Source organism: Schistocerca gregaria, chromosome 5, assembly GCF_023897955.1.
Source record: "Schistocerca gregaria isolate iqSchGreg1 chromosome 5, iqSchGreg1.2, whole genome shotgun sequence".
Classification (NCBI taxonomy): domain Eukaryota; kingdom Metazoa; phylum Arthropoda; class Insecta; order Orthoptera; family Acrididae; genus Schistocerca; species Schistocerca gregaria.
The window spans coordinates 88,542,848-88,563,485 of record NC_064924.1 but is presented as its reverse complement, the minus strand read 5'-3'; the positions used below and the strand labels follow the sequence as shown (position 1 = coordinate 88,563,485).

Below are 20,638 nucleotides of genomic sequence, written 5' to 3'. Positions count from 1 at the left end.
CAGTCGCGACTGTTGAAAGAGATGTTCCACGTGTAGCCCTCGCATTTGGAGGTTGTCTCGTAAATCTTGACGCTGTACAATTCGCTGCCCTTGTTGTTAAAGTGCAGCAATGGGATAGCTGTATACTTCACTTTTGAGGTGACCCGCGGCAGAAAAAGCCAGATGATTGATTGAGGTCAGGTGACTTTGCAGGCCAAGGCGGAGGTTCTGCAGGACCAGTCCCGCTCTCACCATAATGGCACGTCACGAGTCGTCTTCTACCAGTAGCAGAATGTGCCTGCGCAACATCGTGTATGTGTGTGAATGAAATTCGAACCCAGTCATGTGGGGACTTCGTCGAAAAGTTTACATTTCATATTCAGTGGTACTAACTAGGACGACGTTTAATACAGAAGTCAGAGGTGAATCATAACCCACACTTGTCGCAAACGGCTCCTTTGCGGCCCCATGATGTTTACTCGAAAGTTTCAGCTTTTGCTATCGTATACCTTCACATGTGTCAGTTTTCGCTATTAATTGTGATCTAACATGTATAAATTATGACAAAATTGTAGTGTCGACAATAAAACTCATGTGACTCACGTCTCGGTGAAGATGTTTCCTTCACGTCTAAGGTCACATTTTTCTTTTCTTTTTTTTTCTTTTTTTACGTCATCAGACTACCGGTTTTGGTCTATACTGGTCATCTTCAGATCCTTTGAATGTTGGGCTCCATAAGGTTCCCTTTCTGTGCAGCGACCGTGGAATATAAAATTATAAAGAATGTAGCAACCAGTCGCAGAAACATACTTTATCTATCTCGTTGCAAATCGATTTTGACTGATGTCAGTCATCATTGGTGCATCTTTCCAACCGATACATGCCTTAAGTAGAAGTACTGTCCTTGTCGGTTTACTATCATTATATCGGTCGAAATCGATTTGCAACAAGATAAATAAATTATGTTTCTGCGACTGGTTGCTACATTCTTTATAATTTTTTCTTCAGATCTGTTTTATAAAAACATGTCATAATATAATAGAGACATAGTGGCATGGTGGCATGGTTCCAGTATATTAGGAAATGTTTTTATAAAACAGAGATGAAGATGGTCCTTGTAGACCGAAAGAGGTAGTCTGATAAAAAAAAGACCACAATAGATGGGAAGTAAATTAAATTTATTCTGTATTCAGGTAATTGTTCAAATCGCAACCATGTCGCAGCTTGTGAAAATGTTTCCACCTGACGCCATTTCAGTGATGCCCATGTCAGTTTAAATATTGGTGCTGTCATCATTCATCGAATCCAGGTCCAATGCATGGGGAGCGTGAAAGGTACTATTCAGCTATGGAGAGGTCTATTACATTTACGACATGAGTAAAATGACTAAAGGCCCAAGGTTCAAATGGTTCAAATGGCTCTGAGCACTATGGGACTCAACTGCTGTGGTCATCAGTCCCCTAGAACTTAGAACTACTTAAACCTAACTAACCTAAGGACATTACACACATCCATTACCGAGGCAGTATTCGAACCTGCGACCGTAGCAGTCGCACGGTTCCGGACTGCGCGCCTAGAACCGCGGCCGGCAAAGGCCCAAGGAAAGAAAACTAATATCTCAGGCATGGAGGTAGTTATGGACTTTACATCTATGGCCACAGTCCCTACACTTCACTTGCGTTTATTGAAGATGGAGTCCCTCGAGGCTCTGTCTTGGCCCCCTTCCTATATCTATACGAATGACATTTGCATGATAACCAACACCTGCTTACCCTCATTTGGCGACGACACCAACATTTATGATTCTCAAAGCAATTTTAATTTTGTTACAATGAACCCATCCAGACATCTGTTACGACTTCTGCACCACTTGTTAGCAGCAGACACAGTGGCTGGGCCAAAGACTGAGACTGAGTTTTCTAATTATTTATTGAACTTTCTTTACAATTTCTCCCTCGTCGTCGCTGCCCGGCCGTGCGGATCCCTCCGCCTGGCTGCTGGTGTGTAGATTCTCCGCCAATGCGCGCAACGCGCGCCGCTGATCGCACTCGGGACCTGAGGCCACCAGTGCTCCGATGAAGCCAGGATGCCCTGTGGTTGAGATGAACTCGCCGCCGCTCGGCGCCCCAGTACAGGCACGCCCACGGAGCTGCGTCGCCGTGAGGTCAGCTGCCGACGCCTGCTGCACCGGCGGCTGGGAAGCCGTCAGTCGCAGTGTCCGCGAAGTCCCATCATGGACGGACCGTACGCCGTGGGGCCCGGTTGCTGTGAAGTCGGAGCGTCAGTCCACGGCGGCTCCTGTGACCGAGACAGCGCTAGGCCGGTCCTGCTGGAAGTTCTCGCTGTAGTTAGTCAGCCACGGTGCCGGCCGGACTCGACCCGACCTCCAGAGCTGAAGTTGACATCTGGCGGCGAACGGATGACTCCTGCGAGCTGGAACAGACTTCTGGAATCGTCACCTACGAAGATTGAACATTCGGACGTGGACCACGGCTGCCCTCAGATCCGAACTGCTTCGTAATGGCTTCTGTCTGTTGCTGCCTGCGCTCCACTATTTATGTCCGGCACGGGGCCTTTTTTTACCCTCGGTGGTAGCTTTTTGCTATTACTCGTGCAGTATATTGCAGCGTAACTTAGGGTGCTGGCCTCACTTCCCCTTACTCAGCACTCTCCAGGCTTCGCTCAGCGCTCGGTCTGTGTGTGTCCTTGGGTCAACCTGCTGGTAGACTGCTGCTCTCAGCAAGGCTATCTATGCTTGCCTATTTCGCAACGCCTCGGTCGCCAGCGTGTGTCTGTTTTGCCACTCTGCACTGCGTGAAGTAACACTTACTACATGTGACGCAACACATCTTTAAAATATTAAACGTTGCTGTATATTACGAAAAGAAAAATTGGTGCCAAGAAAACCCATGTCATTTAACCACTGAACATAGAGGTAGAAACGAAAGATCATGCTAGTGACCAAAGCGTCTGAAAACACAGAGTCAGAAAAAAAGACAACACAGCAGACCACACCGCATCAGGAAAAGGAAACGGATGGTACACACTGACGTACAATAATAAAATAACACACAGAATGGAAATACATCGTAAAAGCAAGGAATCCCAATAAAATTCAGAACAAACGACACATTTGAACAAAGTCTAAGATCAGACAAAAGAAGCTTAGACAAAGTTTAGCATTTTGGGAATATACCAACTCACATGTAACTCCTGTCAAGCCTAGTACATAGGACAAAAAAGCAGGAACTACAGAACAAGGTACACAGAGCACATGAGACTCTGAAGAGTGACAGCACATATTTCATTTTCGCAGAACACCTAATGAACAAAAAACCATCACCTGACTAATATCGAAACTGATCTACACATACTGAAACACAGCAACAGGGTACATCAAAAGCTAACAACAGAAAGAAGTTACTGCATACAAAAGGCTATAGTGGAAGGGAAAAACATAATAAACGAAAACACATCACTGCAACAACACACTCTTCACGGCTCTAAGAGAACTCGCACAGGACACAGAAAAGGAACAAAACACACACACGCACACACATAATCAGCCCACCACTACAGACAGAGACAAAAAATAAGGAACAAAAGTCGCCAGAATTCCCTCCACAGTTTTAAAAACCTCGCAATATGCGAGACATTCTCGTGACACACGCGAGCAGCAAGATGGCGTAATGTTTTGAATTACAATCAAGCTATATTTTTCTGTGTTTAGAAGCAACTGCAAATCGACCAACGAACATGACGAATTACGTAACAACCTAGTGCACTCCAAAACTGTATCCACAACACCGCCGCAATAACCCATTTCAATAACGATGACTTGTAGAAGGTGACTTAATCATGTTTGATAACAACAGCAGCTTATACAGTTGTAGATGACATGTTGTATGCCAAGAAACGGCAACAGAAACATGGGTAATATGCCCGAAATAACGGCAACAAAGGTAAAAACCATGCACTGACTTAAAGTAAATAAGATGTTATGGAACTGTTTTCTGAGTACAATATTTGGAACCAAACAGTACACATGTAACAATATTTTATGATGTTTCTAACGATGCTACTTTCGAATGTTTCTAATAAAGAAAAACAACTCACTAATGATGGCGATATTGCCACTGAAATTACTTTGCAAAACAAAATAAAATACATAAAAATAAAAGTGTTTGGCATCAAGGTGGGCCCACAATCCCACACTGTTGTAGAATCCCTGCTAGATTAATACTTTTAAATTGTATTGACCTGCCATGGCCTGAATCTGCGCAATATCTTGGACATCACCTTCTAACCACACATAAGGAAAGTACACGTCCGCCACCGGTAGCTGAGTGGTCAGCGTGGCAGAATATTAATCCTAAGATTCCCAGCTGGGTCGGAGATTTTCTCCGTTCAGGGACTGGTTGTTGTGTTGTCCTAATAATCATTCTTTCACTGACGCGAAAGTTGCTGAAGTGGCGTCAAATCGACAGACTTGCACCCTGCGAACAGTACCCGATGGGAGGCCTTCGTTTTTTCAAATCAAAGTCGTAAGCATAATCCTCCACATCTCATGTTTCCTTTCCCATTAAATCATACGATTTCTTTCATCCTTCATCGAATCCAAAGCCATATTATTCTTCACCAGTACCGCTCCTTCCTTCTACCATCTAATAGTCTCTCTCTCCTCTAGTGTAGACAAAATCACCTCCAGACAACTTCCCAAATCATCCAACACCATTTTAGATATTAATTCGTGTCCGTTTCCTATTCATTCTCTCTACTTATTCACATCATTTTCATAACCCCTAACACACGACAGTAGGCATAACCTCATTGTTCTTTCAAGTTAAATACATGTTGGAGCCCAAACGTCTCTGGTCTGACCGTCCGTGTCCCCTATGATCCCCTCAAAAATAAAATCCCAATTTGGAGGCGTAAGACTCTTGGTACCACCTGCCACAAGTACAGGATGTTTCAAAAATGACTTTACAACTTTAAAATACCATATAAATTTATTGAAAGGAGATATAGAGCTTGATTTAGTGTTTTTTGTAGGGAAACACATCAAGTTTTTTACCTTAAACTAAAGTTGTTATATGTGGCTTCCGTTGGTTATCCTGCACACATCCCATCGGAAGTCAGTTTCTTTGCCGGCCGCAGTGGCCATGCGGTTCTAGGCGCTACAGTCTGGAGCCGAGCGACCGCTACGGTCGCAGGTTCGAATCCTGCCTCGGTCATGGGTGTGTGTGATGTTCTTAGGTTAGTTAGGTTTAATTAGATCTAAGTTCTAGGCGACTGATGACCTCAGAAGTTAAATCGCATAGTGCTCAGAGCCATTTGAACCATTTTTTCAGTTTCTTTCCAAACTCACTGCAACACTGCAGGTGTAGTCTGTGCAGTGGTGGAATAAACCCTTGCTCTAAGTTCAGGTAGAGAAGCTGGCGCAGGACGTACAAACACGATATCCTTGATGAATCACGATTAAAAAAAAAAGAGAGTGGTGTCAGGTCCAGGGAAAGTGGGGGCCATGAAATAGGCCAATCCATTGACAAGGAAAGTGGTCATTGAGAAAATCCTGGACATTAGCTACGTAGTGGAGTGGTGCACCATCTTGCTTGAAGTAAACATTTCGTTCTTGTTCATCCTCATCGATCTGTGGTATCAAAAATTGTTGTAACACATCCAGGTAGGCTTTCACTAACCTGTTGATGGTTCTTTCATGGAAAGAAAAGGGGAGGTACACCTTGTTCTTCCTCAACGCATTAAAAACCCATTCAGTTTAGGGATATCACGAACATGTAGCAATATTTGATGTGGATTATTTAGCGTACTTGGTACGGAAATTACGCTGAACTTTTGTCGTCGACCTCGATTCTTCAAGCCAAAACACAGAGCCAGCACGCTCGGGTCCAGTGAAAACAGCCATCTTCAGCGCAACTCCGCTAGCGTTCCTTACGGTGCGATTCGGCAGTATCGAACTAGGCGAGGGAAAATTGTTGTATTTTCCTACAAATTGACACTAAAATCAGCTATGTAGGTACTATGAATTAATTTATATGAATTTTCAAAAGTTGTAAAGTCCTTTTTGAAACACCCTGCATTATAAACATGCAAACCAGAATAACAACTGAGAAAATGGCTCAAAAATAATCGAGACAAGCTAACAACTACAGTCTGTTCATCATATGAATAAACCTGATGTAAAAAAACAGGGATGCGATGATTGGTCAGAAGCCTCAGAACACGTACACTGGTGTTGCTACGCTCTTGGAAATAGGTCTAAGCCGCGCGGAGTGGCCACGCGGTTTAGGGCATCTTGTCACGGTCTGCACGGCCCCTCCTGCCGGAGACTCGAGTACTCCGTCGGGCATGGCTGTGTGTGCTGTTCTTAGCATAAGTTACTTTAAGTAGTGTGTAAGTCTAGGGACTGATGACCTACGCAGTTTGGTCCCTTAGGAATTCACACCCACACACACACACACAAGTAGGTCTTACTTTTTTATTAGATATCTTGTTACTAAGCTACTTTAAATGAAACTGTAATGTATTAACAGCAGTCAATGTTTTTCTTAATCACGACTTAGTTTTGTAATTTTTATTTCAAAAACCGTGTACAGTCACAGTCTCTGTATTGTTGTTCCAAGCTAACTGCACGTTGTCCTCTGATTGCCGCGCTGTTAATGCGCAGTACGAAAATGACTGGTATGAAAATGGCCGAGGCTGCTTACTGCTCAATAGTGAAGCACGCGTGCGGAACACGGTTAAAATGTACAAAGAAATAGTTTGATCTTAATGTTTTTCATAAATTTACAGAAAAAATAGTCTTTGAAGTTTTCCAAGGGACTGTATTTCATACAGTTGAGACACAAATACACATCGGATGTATAGCAGAATCGGTAGCTAAGTACACTCCTGGAAATTGAAATAAGAACACCGTGAATTCATTGTCCCAGGAAGGGGAAACTTTATTGACACATTCCTGGGGTCAGATACATCACATGATCACACTGACAGAACCATAGGCACATAGACACAGGCAACAGAGCATGTACAATGTCGGCACTAGTACAGTGTACATCCATCTTTCGCAGCAATGCAGGCTGCTATTCTCCCATGAAGACGATCGTAGAGATGCTGGATGTAGTCCTGTGGAACGGCTTGCCATGCCATTTTCACCTGGCGCCTCAGTTGGACCAGCGTTCGTGCTGAACGTCCAGACCGCGTGAGACGACGCTTCATCCAGTCCCAAACATGCTTAATGGGGGACAGATCCGGAGATCTTGCTGGCCAGGGTAGTTGACTTACACCTTCTAGAGCACGTTGGGTGGCACGGGATACATGCGGACGTGCATTATCCTGTTGGAACAGCAAGTTCCCTTGCCGGTCTAGGAATGGTAGAACGATGGGTTCGATGACGGTTTGGATGTACCGTGCACTATTCAATGTCCCCTCGACGATCACCAGAGGTGTACGGCCAGTGCAGAAGATGGCTCCCCACACCATGATGCCGGGTGTTGGCCCTGTGTGCCTCGGTCGTATGCAGTCCTGATTGTGGCGCTCACCTGCACGGCGCCAAACACGCATACGACCATCATTGGCACCAAGGCAGAAGTGACTCTCATCGCTGAAGACGACACGTCTCCATTCGTCCCTCCATTCACGCCTGTTGCGACACCACTGGAGGCGGGCTACACGATGTTGGGGCGTGAGCGGAAGACGGCCTAACGGTGTGCGGGACCGTAGCCCAGCTTCATGGAGACGGTTGCGAATGGTCCTCGCCGATACCCAAGGAGCAACAGTGTCCCTAATTTGCTGGGAAGTGGCGGTGCGGTCCCCTACGGCACTGCGTAGGATCCTACGGTCTTGGCGTGCATCCGTGCGTCGCTGCGGTCCGGTCCCAGGCCGACGGGCACGTGCAACTTCCACCTACCACTGTGGAGACCTCACGCCCCACGTGTTGAGCAATTCGGCGGTACGTCCTCCCGGCCTCCCGCATGCCCACTATACGCCCTCGCTCAAAGTCCGTCAACTGCACATACGGTTCACGTCCACGCTGTCGCGGCTTGCTACCAGTGTTAAAGACTGCGATGGAGCTCCGTATGCCACGGCAAACTGGCTAACACTGACGGCGGCGGTGCACAAATGCTGCGCAGCTAGCGCCATTCGACGGCCAACTCCGCGGTTCCTGGTGTGTCCGCTGTGCCGTGCGTGTGATCATTGCTTGTACAGCCCTCTCGCAGTGTCCGGAGCAAGTATGGTGGGTCTGACACACCGGTGTCAATGTGTTCTTTTTTCCATTTCCAGGAGTGTAGATTGATAACCTGGTGTAGATTATGGATCACTGATTCAAATTACGCCTTGCTTAACCTTTTTTTCCGTTCAGCTTCAAATGCCTACATCTCATAACTAAAATTCATCATCACGTCTTTTGAATAATACACGTCTTCTTTTTTCTAATTAAATATTGCACGTGAAATGTCTGGTTTCATTTCAAATACAAATTATTAATTTCGATATTTTGTGAAAGATTGTTAATAAAGGTTGCTTATATTAAGAAAACACACCGATTTAATTTTTAGGAAAAAAAATGACAAACCTAATACTGTACCTTTGGACTGTTTCCATTGCATTATACCACCGATGTAGTTTGAAACGAACCATACTGGGAAGTGTCGTAGGAACATGAAGAACAATCATTTTCACAGCATCGAGCACACAGTAGAAATGCTTTTCTTTTTACATTTGCAATCGCAGAGGGTGGGCTTACTGGTAGTTGGGAGCTCCAATGTTAGGCGCGTAATGGGGCCCCTTAGGGATACGGCGGCTAAGGAGGGGAAGAAATCCAGTGTGCATTTCGGGAGGAGTCATTCCTGATGTGGAAAGGGTCCTTCCGGATGCCATGAAGAGCACAGGGTGCAGCCAGCTGCAGGTGGTGGCACATGTCGGCACTAATGACGTGTGTCGCTTTGGATCTGGATTCAAAGCGGCTATCTGATTTGGTGAAGGCTGCCGGTCTCGCTTACGAGATGAAGGCAGAGCTCACCATCTGCAGCATCGTTGAGAGAACCGACTGCGGACCTTTGGTGCAGAGCCGGGTGGAGGGTCTGAATCAGAGGCTCAGACGGTTTTGCGACCGTATTGGCTGCAGATTCCTAGACTTGCGCCATAGGGTGGTGGGGTTTCGGGTTCCGCTGAATAGGTCAGGAGTTCACTACACTCAGCTGGCGGCTACACGGGTAGCGGAGGCTGGGTGGCGTGGACTGGGCGGTTTTTTAGGTTAGAAGGCCTCGGGAAAGTGCGGGATGGGCTGCAATGTCAAAGGGTGCTTGGCAATTACAGGACGTGCTTGGATCAAGGAACAGTCGGAATTATAGTTGTAAATTGTTGTAGTTGCGCTGGAAAAGTCCCTGAGCTTCAAGCGCTAATAGAAAGCACAGAAGCTGATGTCGTTATAGGTACAGAAAGCTGGCTAAAGCCTGAAATAAGTTCTGCAGAAATTTTTACGAAGTCTCAGACGGTGTTCAGGAAAGATAGATCAGGCAGAATTGGTGGTGGAGTGTTTGTGTCTGTCAGTAGTGGTTTATCTTGTAGTGAAGTCGAAGTAGATACTCCGTGCGAATTGATGTGGGTGGAGGTTATACTTAACAGCCGAATTAAGTTAATAATTGGCTCCTTCTACCGACCCCCAGGCTCCGATGATACAGTTGCGGAACAGTTCAGAGAAAGTTTGAGTCTCGTAACAAATAAATACCCCACTCATACGGTTATAGTTGGTGGGGACTTCAACTTACCCTCGGTATGTTGGCAAAAATACTTGTTCAAAACCGGTGGTAGGCAGAAAACGTCTTCCGAGATTGTCCTAAATGCATTCTCCGAAAATTATTTCGAGCAGTTAGTCCACGAACCCACGCGAATTGTAAATGGTTGCGAAAACACACTTGACCTCTTGGCCACAAACAATCCAGAGCTGATAGAGAGCATCATGACTGATACAGGGATTAGTGATCACAAGGTCATTGTAGCTAGGCTCAAAACCATTTCTTCCAAATCCATAAGAAACAAACGCAAAATAATTTTATTTAAAAAAGCGGATAAAGTGCCACTAGAAGCCTTCCTAAATGACAATTTCGATTCCTTCCGAACTGACTATGCGAATGTAGACGAGATGTGGCTCAAATTTAAAGATATAGTAGCAACAGCAATTGAGATATTCATACCTCATAAATTGGTAAGAGATGGAACGGATCCCCCGTGGTACACAAAAAAGGTCCGAACGCTGTTGCAGAGCAACGGAAAAAGCATGCGAAGTTCAGAAGAACGCGAAATCCTGAAGATGGGCTAAAATTTACAGACGCGCGAAATTTGGCACGTACTTCGATGCAAGACGCCTTTAATAGGTTCCACAACGAAACATTGTCTCGAAATTTGGTAGAAAATCAGAAGAAATTCTGGTCGTATATAAAGTACACAAGAGGCAAGACGCAGTCAATACCTTCGCTGCGCAGTGCCGATGGTACTGTTATCGACGACTGTGCCGCTAAAGCGGAGTTATTGAACGCAGTTTTCCGAAATTCCTTCACCAGGGAAGACGAATGGAATATTCCAGAATTTGAAACACGAACATCTGCTAGCATGAGTTTCTTAGAAGTAGATACCTTAGGGGTTGCGAAGCAACTTAAATCGCTTGATACGGGCAAGTCTTCAGGTCCAGATTGTATACCGATTAGGTTCCTTTCAGATTACGCTGATACTATAGCTCCCTACTTAGCAATCATATACAACCGCTCGCTCACCGATAGATCTGTACCTACAGATTGGAAAATTGTGCAGGTCGCACCAATGTTCAAGAAGGGTAGTAGGAGTAATCTATTTAACTACAGACCTATATCATTGACGTCGGTTTGCAGTAGGGTTTTGGAGCATATACTGTATTCAAACATTATGAATGACGTCGAAGGGAACAATCTATTGACACGTAATCAGCATGGCTTCAGAAAACATCGCTCTTGTGCAACGCAGCTAGCTCTTTATTCGCACGAAGTAATGGCCGCTATCGACAGGGGATCTCAAGTTGATTCCGTATTTCTAGATTTCCGGAAAGCTTTTGACACCGTTCCTCACAAGCGACTTCTAATCAAGCTGCGGAGCTATGGGGTATCGTCTCAGTTGTGCGACTGGATTCGTGATTTCCTGTCAGGAAGGTCGCAGTTCGTAGTAATAGACGGCAAATCATCGAGTAAAACTGAAGTGATATCAGGTGTTCCCCAGGGAAGCGTCCTGGGACCTCTACTGTTCCTGATCTATATAAATGACCTGGGTGACAATCTGAGCAGTTCTCTTAGACTGTTCGCAGATGATGCTGTAATTTACCGTCTAGTAAGGTCATCCGAAGACCAGTATCAGCTGCAAAGCGATTTAGAAAAGATTGCTGTATGGTGTGTCAGGTGGCAGTTGACGCTAAATAACGAAAAGTGTGAGATGATCCACATGAGTTCCAAAAGAAATCCGTTGGAATTCGATTACTCGATAAATAGTACAATTCTCAAGGCTGTCAATTCATCTAAGTACCTGAGTGTTAAAATTACGAACAACTTCAGTTGGAAGGACCACATAGATAATATTGTCGGGAAGGCGAGCCAAAGGTTGCGTTTCATTGGCAGGATACTTAGAAGATGCAACAAGTCCACTAAAGAGACAGCTTACACTACACTCGTTCGTCCTCTGTTAGAATATTGCTGCGCGGTGTGGGATCCTTACCAGGTGGGATTGACGGAGGACATCGAGAGGGTGCAAAGAAGGGCAGCTCGTTTTGTATTATCGCGTTATAGGGGAGAGAGTGTGGCAGATATGATACACGAGTTGGGATGGAAGTCATTACAGCATAGACGTTTTTCGTCGCGGCCGGACCTTTTTACGAAATTTCAGTCACCAACTTTCTCTTCCGAATGCGAAAATATTTTGTTGAGCTCAACCTACATAGGTAGGAATGATCATCAAAATAAAATAAGAGAAATCAGAGCTCGAACAGAATGGTTTAGGTGTTCGTTTTTCCCGCTCGCTGTTCGGGAGTGGAATAGTAGAGAGATAGTATGATTGTGGTTCGATGAACCCTCTGCCAAGCACTTAAATGTGAATTGCAGAGTAGTCATGTAGATGTAGATGTAGATGTACAATATGGACCCAACACAACTCGTCTGGAGCTAAGTTAAGGGATTTGGCCAGAGAAATAACAAGACTGTTAAGCTGGCAAACTTACAGCTTTTTCACATGTCACTGGTGAACACTGGAGGGATATAGTACGGCACGTCGTAAAAGTAGAGGAGAAAATGCAGCGCCTGGGTGGCTTTGTGTATTCTGTTGTTGATCGACTCGTTACCGACGTGGCAGATCACAGTTCCAGAACTGAAATGTGTTTCTCGGATTCGCATAAGGAAGGAGTTAAGAGATTACAAGACGACTGACTGTAATTAATACCTTCAGTGGCTTCAGTATTCAACAATACGGTGAAATCCCTGCATTTGCATCACACACAGCTCGCTCAAAAAAATTACCCTGTGTTTAAATAAGGAATTTTCAGCACTCTCGTTTGCAATTAGAATACTGCGTAAGGTGAGAACGAGAGCATTTCATGCTTTCCGTCTGGTCACCTATGAAGCTTCCGGTAGTGCTGGAGTTTTACCAAATATTATTTCATTCTCTTTAAAAATCAAATGACATTCGAAGCTACATTGTTTGTTTGCTCGTCTCTTCTTACGTCTACTGTTCACATAATTGCAGGTTAGTTGGACCAGATGGCTGGTCAGCGCTGTCCAAGTTAAATGCGCCGGTAAAGCTGTTGTCCCGCATTATTGCGCAGTCTATGTACGTGTAATACATCACAAAACGTATTCTTATGATAGTACTCGATTGTACTGGGCACAGCTAGGCTTCCGCTCCACGTGAAACAAAATTGAATGAGTTTTCAAGCAAACGCGGAAGAATACGTGGTGTAATGTTTACGTCAGGTTTATTCTTATGATGAACACAGTATAGCCTCTCTCTTCTCTAAGAAGTGGCAAACACATTTTTAAAAAAAATGGGGTAGAGTTTCAATCTACCTTTGTCCCTGATGACAACATGATCTGTTGTAGAAACGTTCTGCTTGTCAAACGTAATAATTCGTCTGACAATTTTTCCTTCATAACATACACGCTGGGAAAAACGGAACCACACTTATTAGTTTATTTTACGAATAGATACCACGAATATTCTTAACAACTCTGTTTGCCACCCAGTTGCTTCTCGTGCCAGGTGCAACTGCTTCACTTAATGGAGGCAAGTAATGTGGGATGCACGTTGGATGGAAAGCCACATCCTGTTTTAATGAAGAGCCCATTGTGTGTTGCAGCGACGATGCGTCCCTGCGGTACGCGCGGTACGTTTACTTCCCCACGCACAACAGAATGGCGCCATACCTGGTGGGCATCGGGCTCGCCTACATCATGCACAAGGGGTACTTCACCAAAATCACCAAGGTAAGTGCATTTCTCTTCCACGCGGTACCAGTTACATGCCCGAGTGAGTAATGGGGTCTTTAGCACTACTGATGACGACATAAAAACCTAGAGAGTAACTTTTCTATTTTTACTGGAAGTGAGTTATATTCCGGTCAGGGCAGACGGGGAGCAAGGGGGGAGGGACAAGTAGTCAGTGCTTACAAAAACTGGTGCATCTCCGTATGTAAAAGGCAGTGTTGATTGCTAAGAATGGAAACTTGAAATTTGAAGAGGGTGTGGGTGTTATACTGTGGACGTCATTTAAGAAACGATTTTTCGAAATTCCAACCATAAGGGCCTGAAATAGAAGATGATATATATATATATATATATATATATATATATATATATATATATATATATATATATATATATATATATATATATATTTGAAAAATGTCGCCATTAAGGCAATTTTGAAGCTTGGTCTACGAAAATTGGTATTTGCTTTCTCGGTCAGAAATAAAGAAACACGTGATTCAGCATTTTTGGAAATTTGATCCTATGCGGATGAAAGAGTGTGTGAAAGCTTTTGTAGAAAATACATAATTATTAAAGAACTACTGAAGTGTTTTTAAAGCTACATCTATGGACATTGGTATTTGACTTCTCGGTTACAAATATAAGAAATACGCAGTCCTTTAAATTTCCGGTGTGCAGCCGCGCAAATAAAATTTCTTCCACTGAAAAAGAGGGCTGCCTTCCCTTTTTGGATGTTGTCGCTCGCCGTAAAGTTTATGGCACATTAGGACATATCTTAAACAAACACATACAAATCTATATCTACATGCCAGTAGCTGCCATCAGCCTTCACAGACCATAGGTGTCCGTAAGACCTGTAGTGCATAGGGCGCAATGTATATCCGATAAAGATAATTTGCAAGAAGAGCTCAAATACCTCAAGAGCATTTTTAAAGAGAATGGATTTTCTCCGCAACAAATTCGTAGAGCATGCAATGTAAAATCCAGAATGCGGGTATGTGATGGGGAAAAGATAGTAATTCGTTCAGATTAAGTTCGTTTTTGTCCTTGGCTGTATTCTCGAGAAACACTGAAGGTGGTCTTCCGGACTCCCACGAATACAGCAGCTTTTCTCAGCTCTGTAAAGGACGTAAGGCGGGTGTGTATCAGACTCCTTGCGGAAGCTGTGAGAAATGACACATAGGTCAAACAACAGTCAGCGTTGATGAGAGCTGTGTGGAACACCGAAGGTACACGTGCTTATCACAGCCAGACAAATCAACATTGTGTTGATACAGAGCGTTCCATGAACTACAGTGATGTTAAGATTTTAACATCCACCTATTCCTTTTGGGATTTTGTCTTCATGGAAGCTATAGATATTAGATTAGCTAACAATTTAACAAATAAAAATAATGCTTTTAATTTGGAATCCGGCTGATGGGGTAATTAAACTGCAGAGAAGTCGTCACGGTGTAACTGCCGCCGAACACATTAATAAATCGATAAGCGAATCGAATGTCTGTACGCCTTCGGTACAGGCGACGCGTGTGTAAGCGTATCTCTTCGCCGCCGACCAGCGTCTGCGTCCCGCATCACTCTGAAGATGGCCAGACGACATGCAGCCGAAGTATCAGTGGAAGAAATTTTATTTGAGCGGCTGTATAGCGGAAAATTAACGAACTATCCATTACGCCCTGAGAAGTTGAAAACGCACGACGAAATACGTGTTTCAGTGTTTTTGGAAACTTAACCCTTAGGAGGGTGAAATAGAGGATGAGATTTTTTATGAAAATATTTTGTTATGAAAGTATTTTTAAAGTTAAATTTATGAAATTTTAAGTTTGGCTTCTCAGACAGAAATAAAAAATACGTTTTTTACTGTTTTTGTAAATTCAATCCCTATGGGGGTGAAAGGGGGATGAAAGTTTTTATGGAAATATTTCAGTGTGCAAGCATTTTTGAACCTAAATCTATGAATTTAGTATTTGGCCTACGCACGTCACTGTTTTTGCAAATTCAACCCCTGAGAGGATGAAATGGCGTTAGACTGATTCACTGACTCATCATCCCCCAGCCCAAACCGCTATGGACAGAAACTTGAAGTTTAGGGAGGGTGTGGATCTTGTACTGTAGGCATTGCTTGAGAAGGGATTGTTCGGAATTCCACTCCTAAGAGGTGAAATAGGGGATGAAAGGCTTTTTGAAAGTATGTCGTTGTTAACGGAATTTTGAAGCTAGAATATGAAAACTGGCATCTGGTTTCTCAGTCAGAGAATTAAATAGCGCGTGTTTTGGAAATTCGCCCACCAAGGGGGTAAAATAGTGGGTGAAAGTTTTTTTGGAAATACATAATTACAAAGGAACAAGGATTTTTAAGGCTACATGTATGATAATTGGTATTTGACTTCTCGGTTAGAAATTAAAAAAAAAAGGAAAACGCGTTTCATTGTGTCTGAAAGGAGGGCAATAGAGGATGAAAATTTTTAAGAAAATGTTTCGTAACGTTAAAAAAATTTTAAAGCTAAATTTATGAAAATTGTTATTTCACTCCTCGGTTAGATATAAAGAAATAATCTTTGGGGGATGAAAGCTGCTATGGAAATATTTCCACAATAACTCAAAAGCAATGATTAACGAAAACTTTTTACTCCAGCTACCAGAATCGCTTTTGGGTCAAAAGTACATTCTGAAAAGACCATGGTTATATGGCTTCAATTAGCATGAAATAGGTGTTGCAAATTTGTGAACACATAAAAATTCGATCAAACAAAAACAAAAAAGAAAAATCTCTGCAACTCATACAGTCTACGCGAACGAAGCAGCAGGTACTAAGCTAGTCATGCTGTATATTGCTCAATTTTCAGATAACTGCAGTAAAAAGTTTCGCAACTGCAGACCTACATTTTATAATAGCATATCGAATTTTTTATGCAATAGCAAAGACAAACTGCAATCCTTCGCGCAAACAGATGCATGTAAAATCACATGCAAGCATTCTGAAAAATATACATCGATCAGTGAGGCTGAGCTGTGGCAGCATCAGAGAAGCTGGGCATTAAGAAAGGAAGACTCAGCCTTTGCCGATCATCTTGTAACAGGAAACCACTCATGTGATTTAGAATGTGCTCTTTGTATTTCATATCGTTTTGCAGCACTACTCGTCAGCAAACAGTCGTAGATTGTTGCTGACAGTATCGGTCAGATTATATATGTATGTACAGAGTAAGAGCGGTCGTAACACACTACTGACGCCCTTATCTCTTGTGAAGACTCGGCGTCCGAACAACGTTCTGGGTTATATTATTTACGAAATCTTCGTGCCACTCACACGTCTGGGAGCTTATTCCGTATGCTCGGACTATTGTTAACGGTCTGCAGTGGGGGACCGTGTCAACAATTTCCGGAAATCTAGGAATATGGAAGCTACTTGTCGCCGTTCCCCCATAGTTTGCAGAATGCCGTGCGGTAGATTCGCGGTGAATGCAAGCTAAATAAGGGGCCAAGACCGGGGAGTACTGTCTGTAGAACCGAAGTGGAATTCCATCCGGACGTGGCGACTTATTTGTTTTCAACCCTTTTTCAGTTACCCTTCAGCGCCGGGGATGCCTCTTACTATGTCCTTCATACAGGAGTCTGTGCAGCGGCCGAACGATGGTACAATACTCCTGCGCAGACTATTTTTTTAAATCCGGAATTTTAAATTTGAGCCTTCCTTTTGCTGTCTTCGTTTGGCACCTCAGACTGGTCGACGAGTGACTGGATATCAGCCTTCGACCAGGTTAGTGATTTTATGTGGGACCGCAATTTTCTCTGGTTATAAGCAAGATCTTTTGCTTTGGTATGACGGTGGGATTTGTATGCTTCACGCACCGATCTTTCTTTTGGAAACGCGCTATGTGTGAAACGACGAGGGGAGGGTGTGTGTGTGTGTGAAGTAGACCACTGGTCGTCAAACTGCTGCCCAACCACACCAAAACTAAACACAAAGTACATTTGCTAACCAAAACCAGAAGTTGGACCATTACGCAATACAGACAGTAGCTCACAATTGGTTCACCTCTTACTTTAACAACAGACAACAAAAGGTCATTATTCACTGTGTTGAGAATGGTTGTGCTGTGGGCTCTGAGTGGGGTACGGTCAAATGGGGGGTGCCCCTGGGATCAGTGTTGGGGCCTCTACTGCTCCTTATTTATATAAATGAGATGCCCTCTAGTATTATGGGTAATTCTAAAATATTTCTGTTTGCTGATGGCACTACCTTGGTAGTAATTGATGTTGTGCGCAACATAGGCTCTGTTTCAACTAGTGCAGTTCATTACATAAGTTCATGGCTTGTAGAAAATAAACTAACGCTAAATCACGTTAAGTTTCCAACACACAATTCAACAAAACCCAACCAACGTTTTAAATCTACAGAATGAGCATATGATTAGTGAAACTGAACAGTTTCAATTTCTAGGTGCTCAGATTGATAATAAAGTGGCGTGGAAATCCCATCTTCAGGGTCTTGTTCAAATACTTAATGCTGCCATTTTTACTATTCGAACGGTATCTGAAGTAAGTGATCGTTCGATACGAAAATTAGTCTACTTTGCTTATTTCCATTCCCATTCGAAAATGATATATTTGGCTCAGAAACTGTCAGTTCGGGCAGTAAGTGGTGTAAGTTCGCGAACTTCTTGTCGACCCCTGTTCACTAATCTGGGTATCTCACACTACCCTCTCAATATATATATATATATATTCTTTACTGCTGTTTCTTGTTAACAATAGCAGCTTATTCCCAAGAATTAGCAGCTTTCACCCAGTTAATATTCGGCAGAAATCCAATCTGCATTTGAATAGCACTTCCTTAATTCTTGTGCAAAAAGGTGTGCAGTGTCTGCTGCATCCGTTTTCAGTAAGCTATCACAAGAATTCAAAAATCTTAGCAGTATTGCACGAGCTTTCAAATACACACTGAAGCGTTCCCTCGTGGGTCACCTCTTCTATTCTGTTGAGGAGTTCCTTGAAAAATTAAGCTGATTCCTGTGTTATATTGTTGAGTGCGTTTACTGAAACTTATGGCTTGACTTTTTTGGGTTCATAAACATTTTATTTTATCTGTTATTACTTTTATGTTGTAATTACATGTACTGACACGTTCCATGACCTTCGAGATTTGCTTCTCAATTTATTCCTTCGTGACTAGGAATGTAAATAAATAAAAAGCAGATAAAAATTCACTTGACGCCTTTCTGAGACACAGTCTCCTCTTCTTTCTATCGCACTACGTAAGCGTAGACCAGTTTTGATTTGAATTTTAAAAAAATAGTATCGACGGTAATTGAGAAATATATACCAAATAAATTAATAATAGATGATACACATAATGGGTCAGAATACTGTAGCAGAAGCAACGAAAAAAGCATGCCAATTTAAAAGAACGCAAAGTTATCAAGTCTGGCGAAGTTTTGCAGAAGCTCGACATTCAGTGTGAACTTCAATGCGAGATGAGTTTAATAGTTTCCACAGCGAAACTCCGTCCCCAAATCTGGCAGAAAACACAAAGAGATTCTGGTCATATGTAAAGTTCACCAGTGGCAAGACGCAATCAATACCTTCACTGCCCGATAACAACGGTGATGACTCTGATGGCTTTGCCACTACAGCAGACTTACTAAACATAGTTTCCCGAAATACAGTTTCCCGCGATTCGTTCACAAAAGAAGATGAAGTAAATACAGAGTGCACTTAAAGTTTGGAAACACTTTCAATTATTTATTGCACAAGAACCAAACATTGTACAGATATCATACATATGTAATTTTGAATAGAAATCCTGAATTTTTTTCATGTATACCGCCACAGCGTAGTTTGGTAATCTGCCGATAGTCAGCGCTAGTCGCAACCCAAACATGGTGAGTTCCGGTACGGAGCGTGCTTTCTATGTGTTGGAGTTCATGAAATGGCTTCCCTGCTCACCAAATCTCATTCCGTGTGACTTTATTCTGTGCGGACACATTAAAGATCTGGTGTATGTAATGTCTCTACCACAAAGCACCGGGAGAGAATGTAGAAGCTACTGCCACAGTCGACGATGCCATGCTGGGACGTGTACGGCAAAAATTCGATTACTGTTCTGACGTCTGCCGGCTCACTCATGGTTCGCATATCGAATAACAGTAAAAAAAAAAAAAAAGAAAAAAAAGCTTTCAGAGTCTCGGACAGGTTCGTTTCAGTATATGCTGATACAATAGCTCCGTACTTAACAGTCATATAAAATCGCTTGCTCGCGGAGAGACCCGTACCTAAATACTGGAAAATTGCACCAATTCACACCAATACCCAAGAAAGGAAATAAGAGTAATCCGCTGATTTACAGTCCAATTCAATAACATCGTTTGGCAGTAGGATTTTTGAACATATAATGTTTTAAAGTGTTACGAATTGCCTCGAAGAAAACCATTTATTGACAAATGGTCAGCGCGGATTCAGACAAATATCATTCTTGTGGAACATATTTAGTGGTACCCACATCAACATCACCACAGCTGCATGGGATCCTATATACTCCAGCTTTTTCCAATGGTTTGCGAGCGTCCTTGGCAGTCTTAAGGTATTCCTGTATCTTCCTGGTGGGCTTGTAAATTACAGTAATATGCCGCTTCGTCAAGATCCTCCCTATTCTTTCCGTTACATTTTTAACAAACGGCAGGAAAACCTAAGATTTTGCAGTAGGCTGTACGTCAGTATAATTTCTGCGTGGCTGCCTCAACGCACGTGAAATTAAACGGTATATGGATGCCGGTGTTAAAGAAAATGTGTACCACCCGTCCACTGCTGGGTAGTGCCAACGGCGATCGACGACGACAGACAGCGGCCAATTGCACTGACGTTTTCAAAACACGTGACGTCACACCGCGGAATTTAGCGGCAGTCAGTAGCGTGCCAGTGGGTGTGTTGGACCTTCCATCGACCTACGGACGCTCCTTGAAGATGTCTCCCGCAGTCGGAGACGAAACGTTGGGAATTGCCACAGAATTCATTTAACCGACCATGACATAACAGCCCGGATAATTATAATGGACATCATATTTCCGGCCGTGAAAGTCTACATTTTAGTAATATGGGTAATTTTACTATTAAAAACTTAAGTCTCGCTGCTTGTCCTGCTGTAG

At 43.3% G+C, this 20,638-nt stretch overlaps 1 protein-coding gene across 1 annotated transcript in view; it reads left to right on the top strand.

Moving 5' to 3' along the window:
- The window catches only part of LOC126273232 (O-acyltransferase like protein-like), a 225,365-nt gene that overhangs the window by 192,820 nt on the left and 11,907 nt on the right, over positions 1–20,638 (top strand). Inside the window, exon 9 of the mRNA XM_049976776.1 lies at positions 13,364–13,490. Coding sequence (XP_049832733.1) covers positions 13,364–13,490 — 127 coding nt within the window. The remainder of the gene's footprint in view (positions 1–13,363; positions 13,491–20,638) is intronic.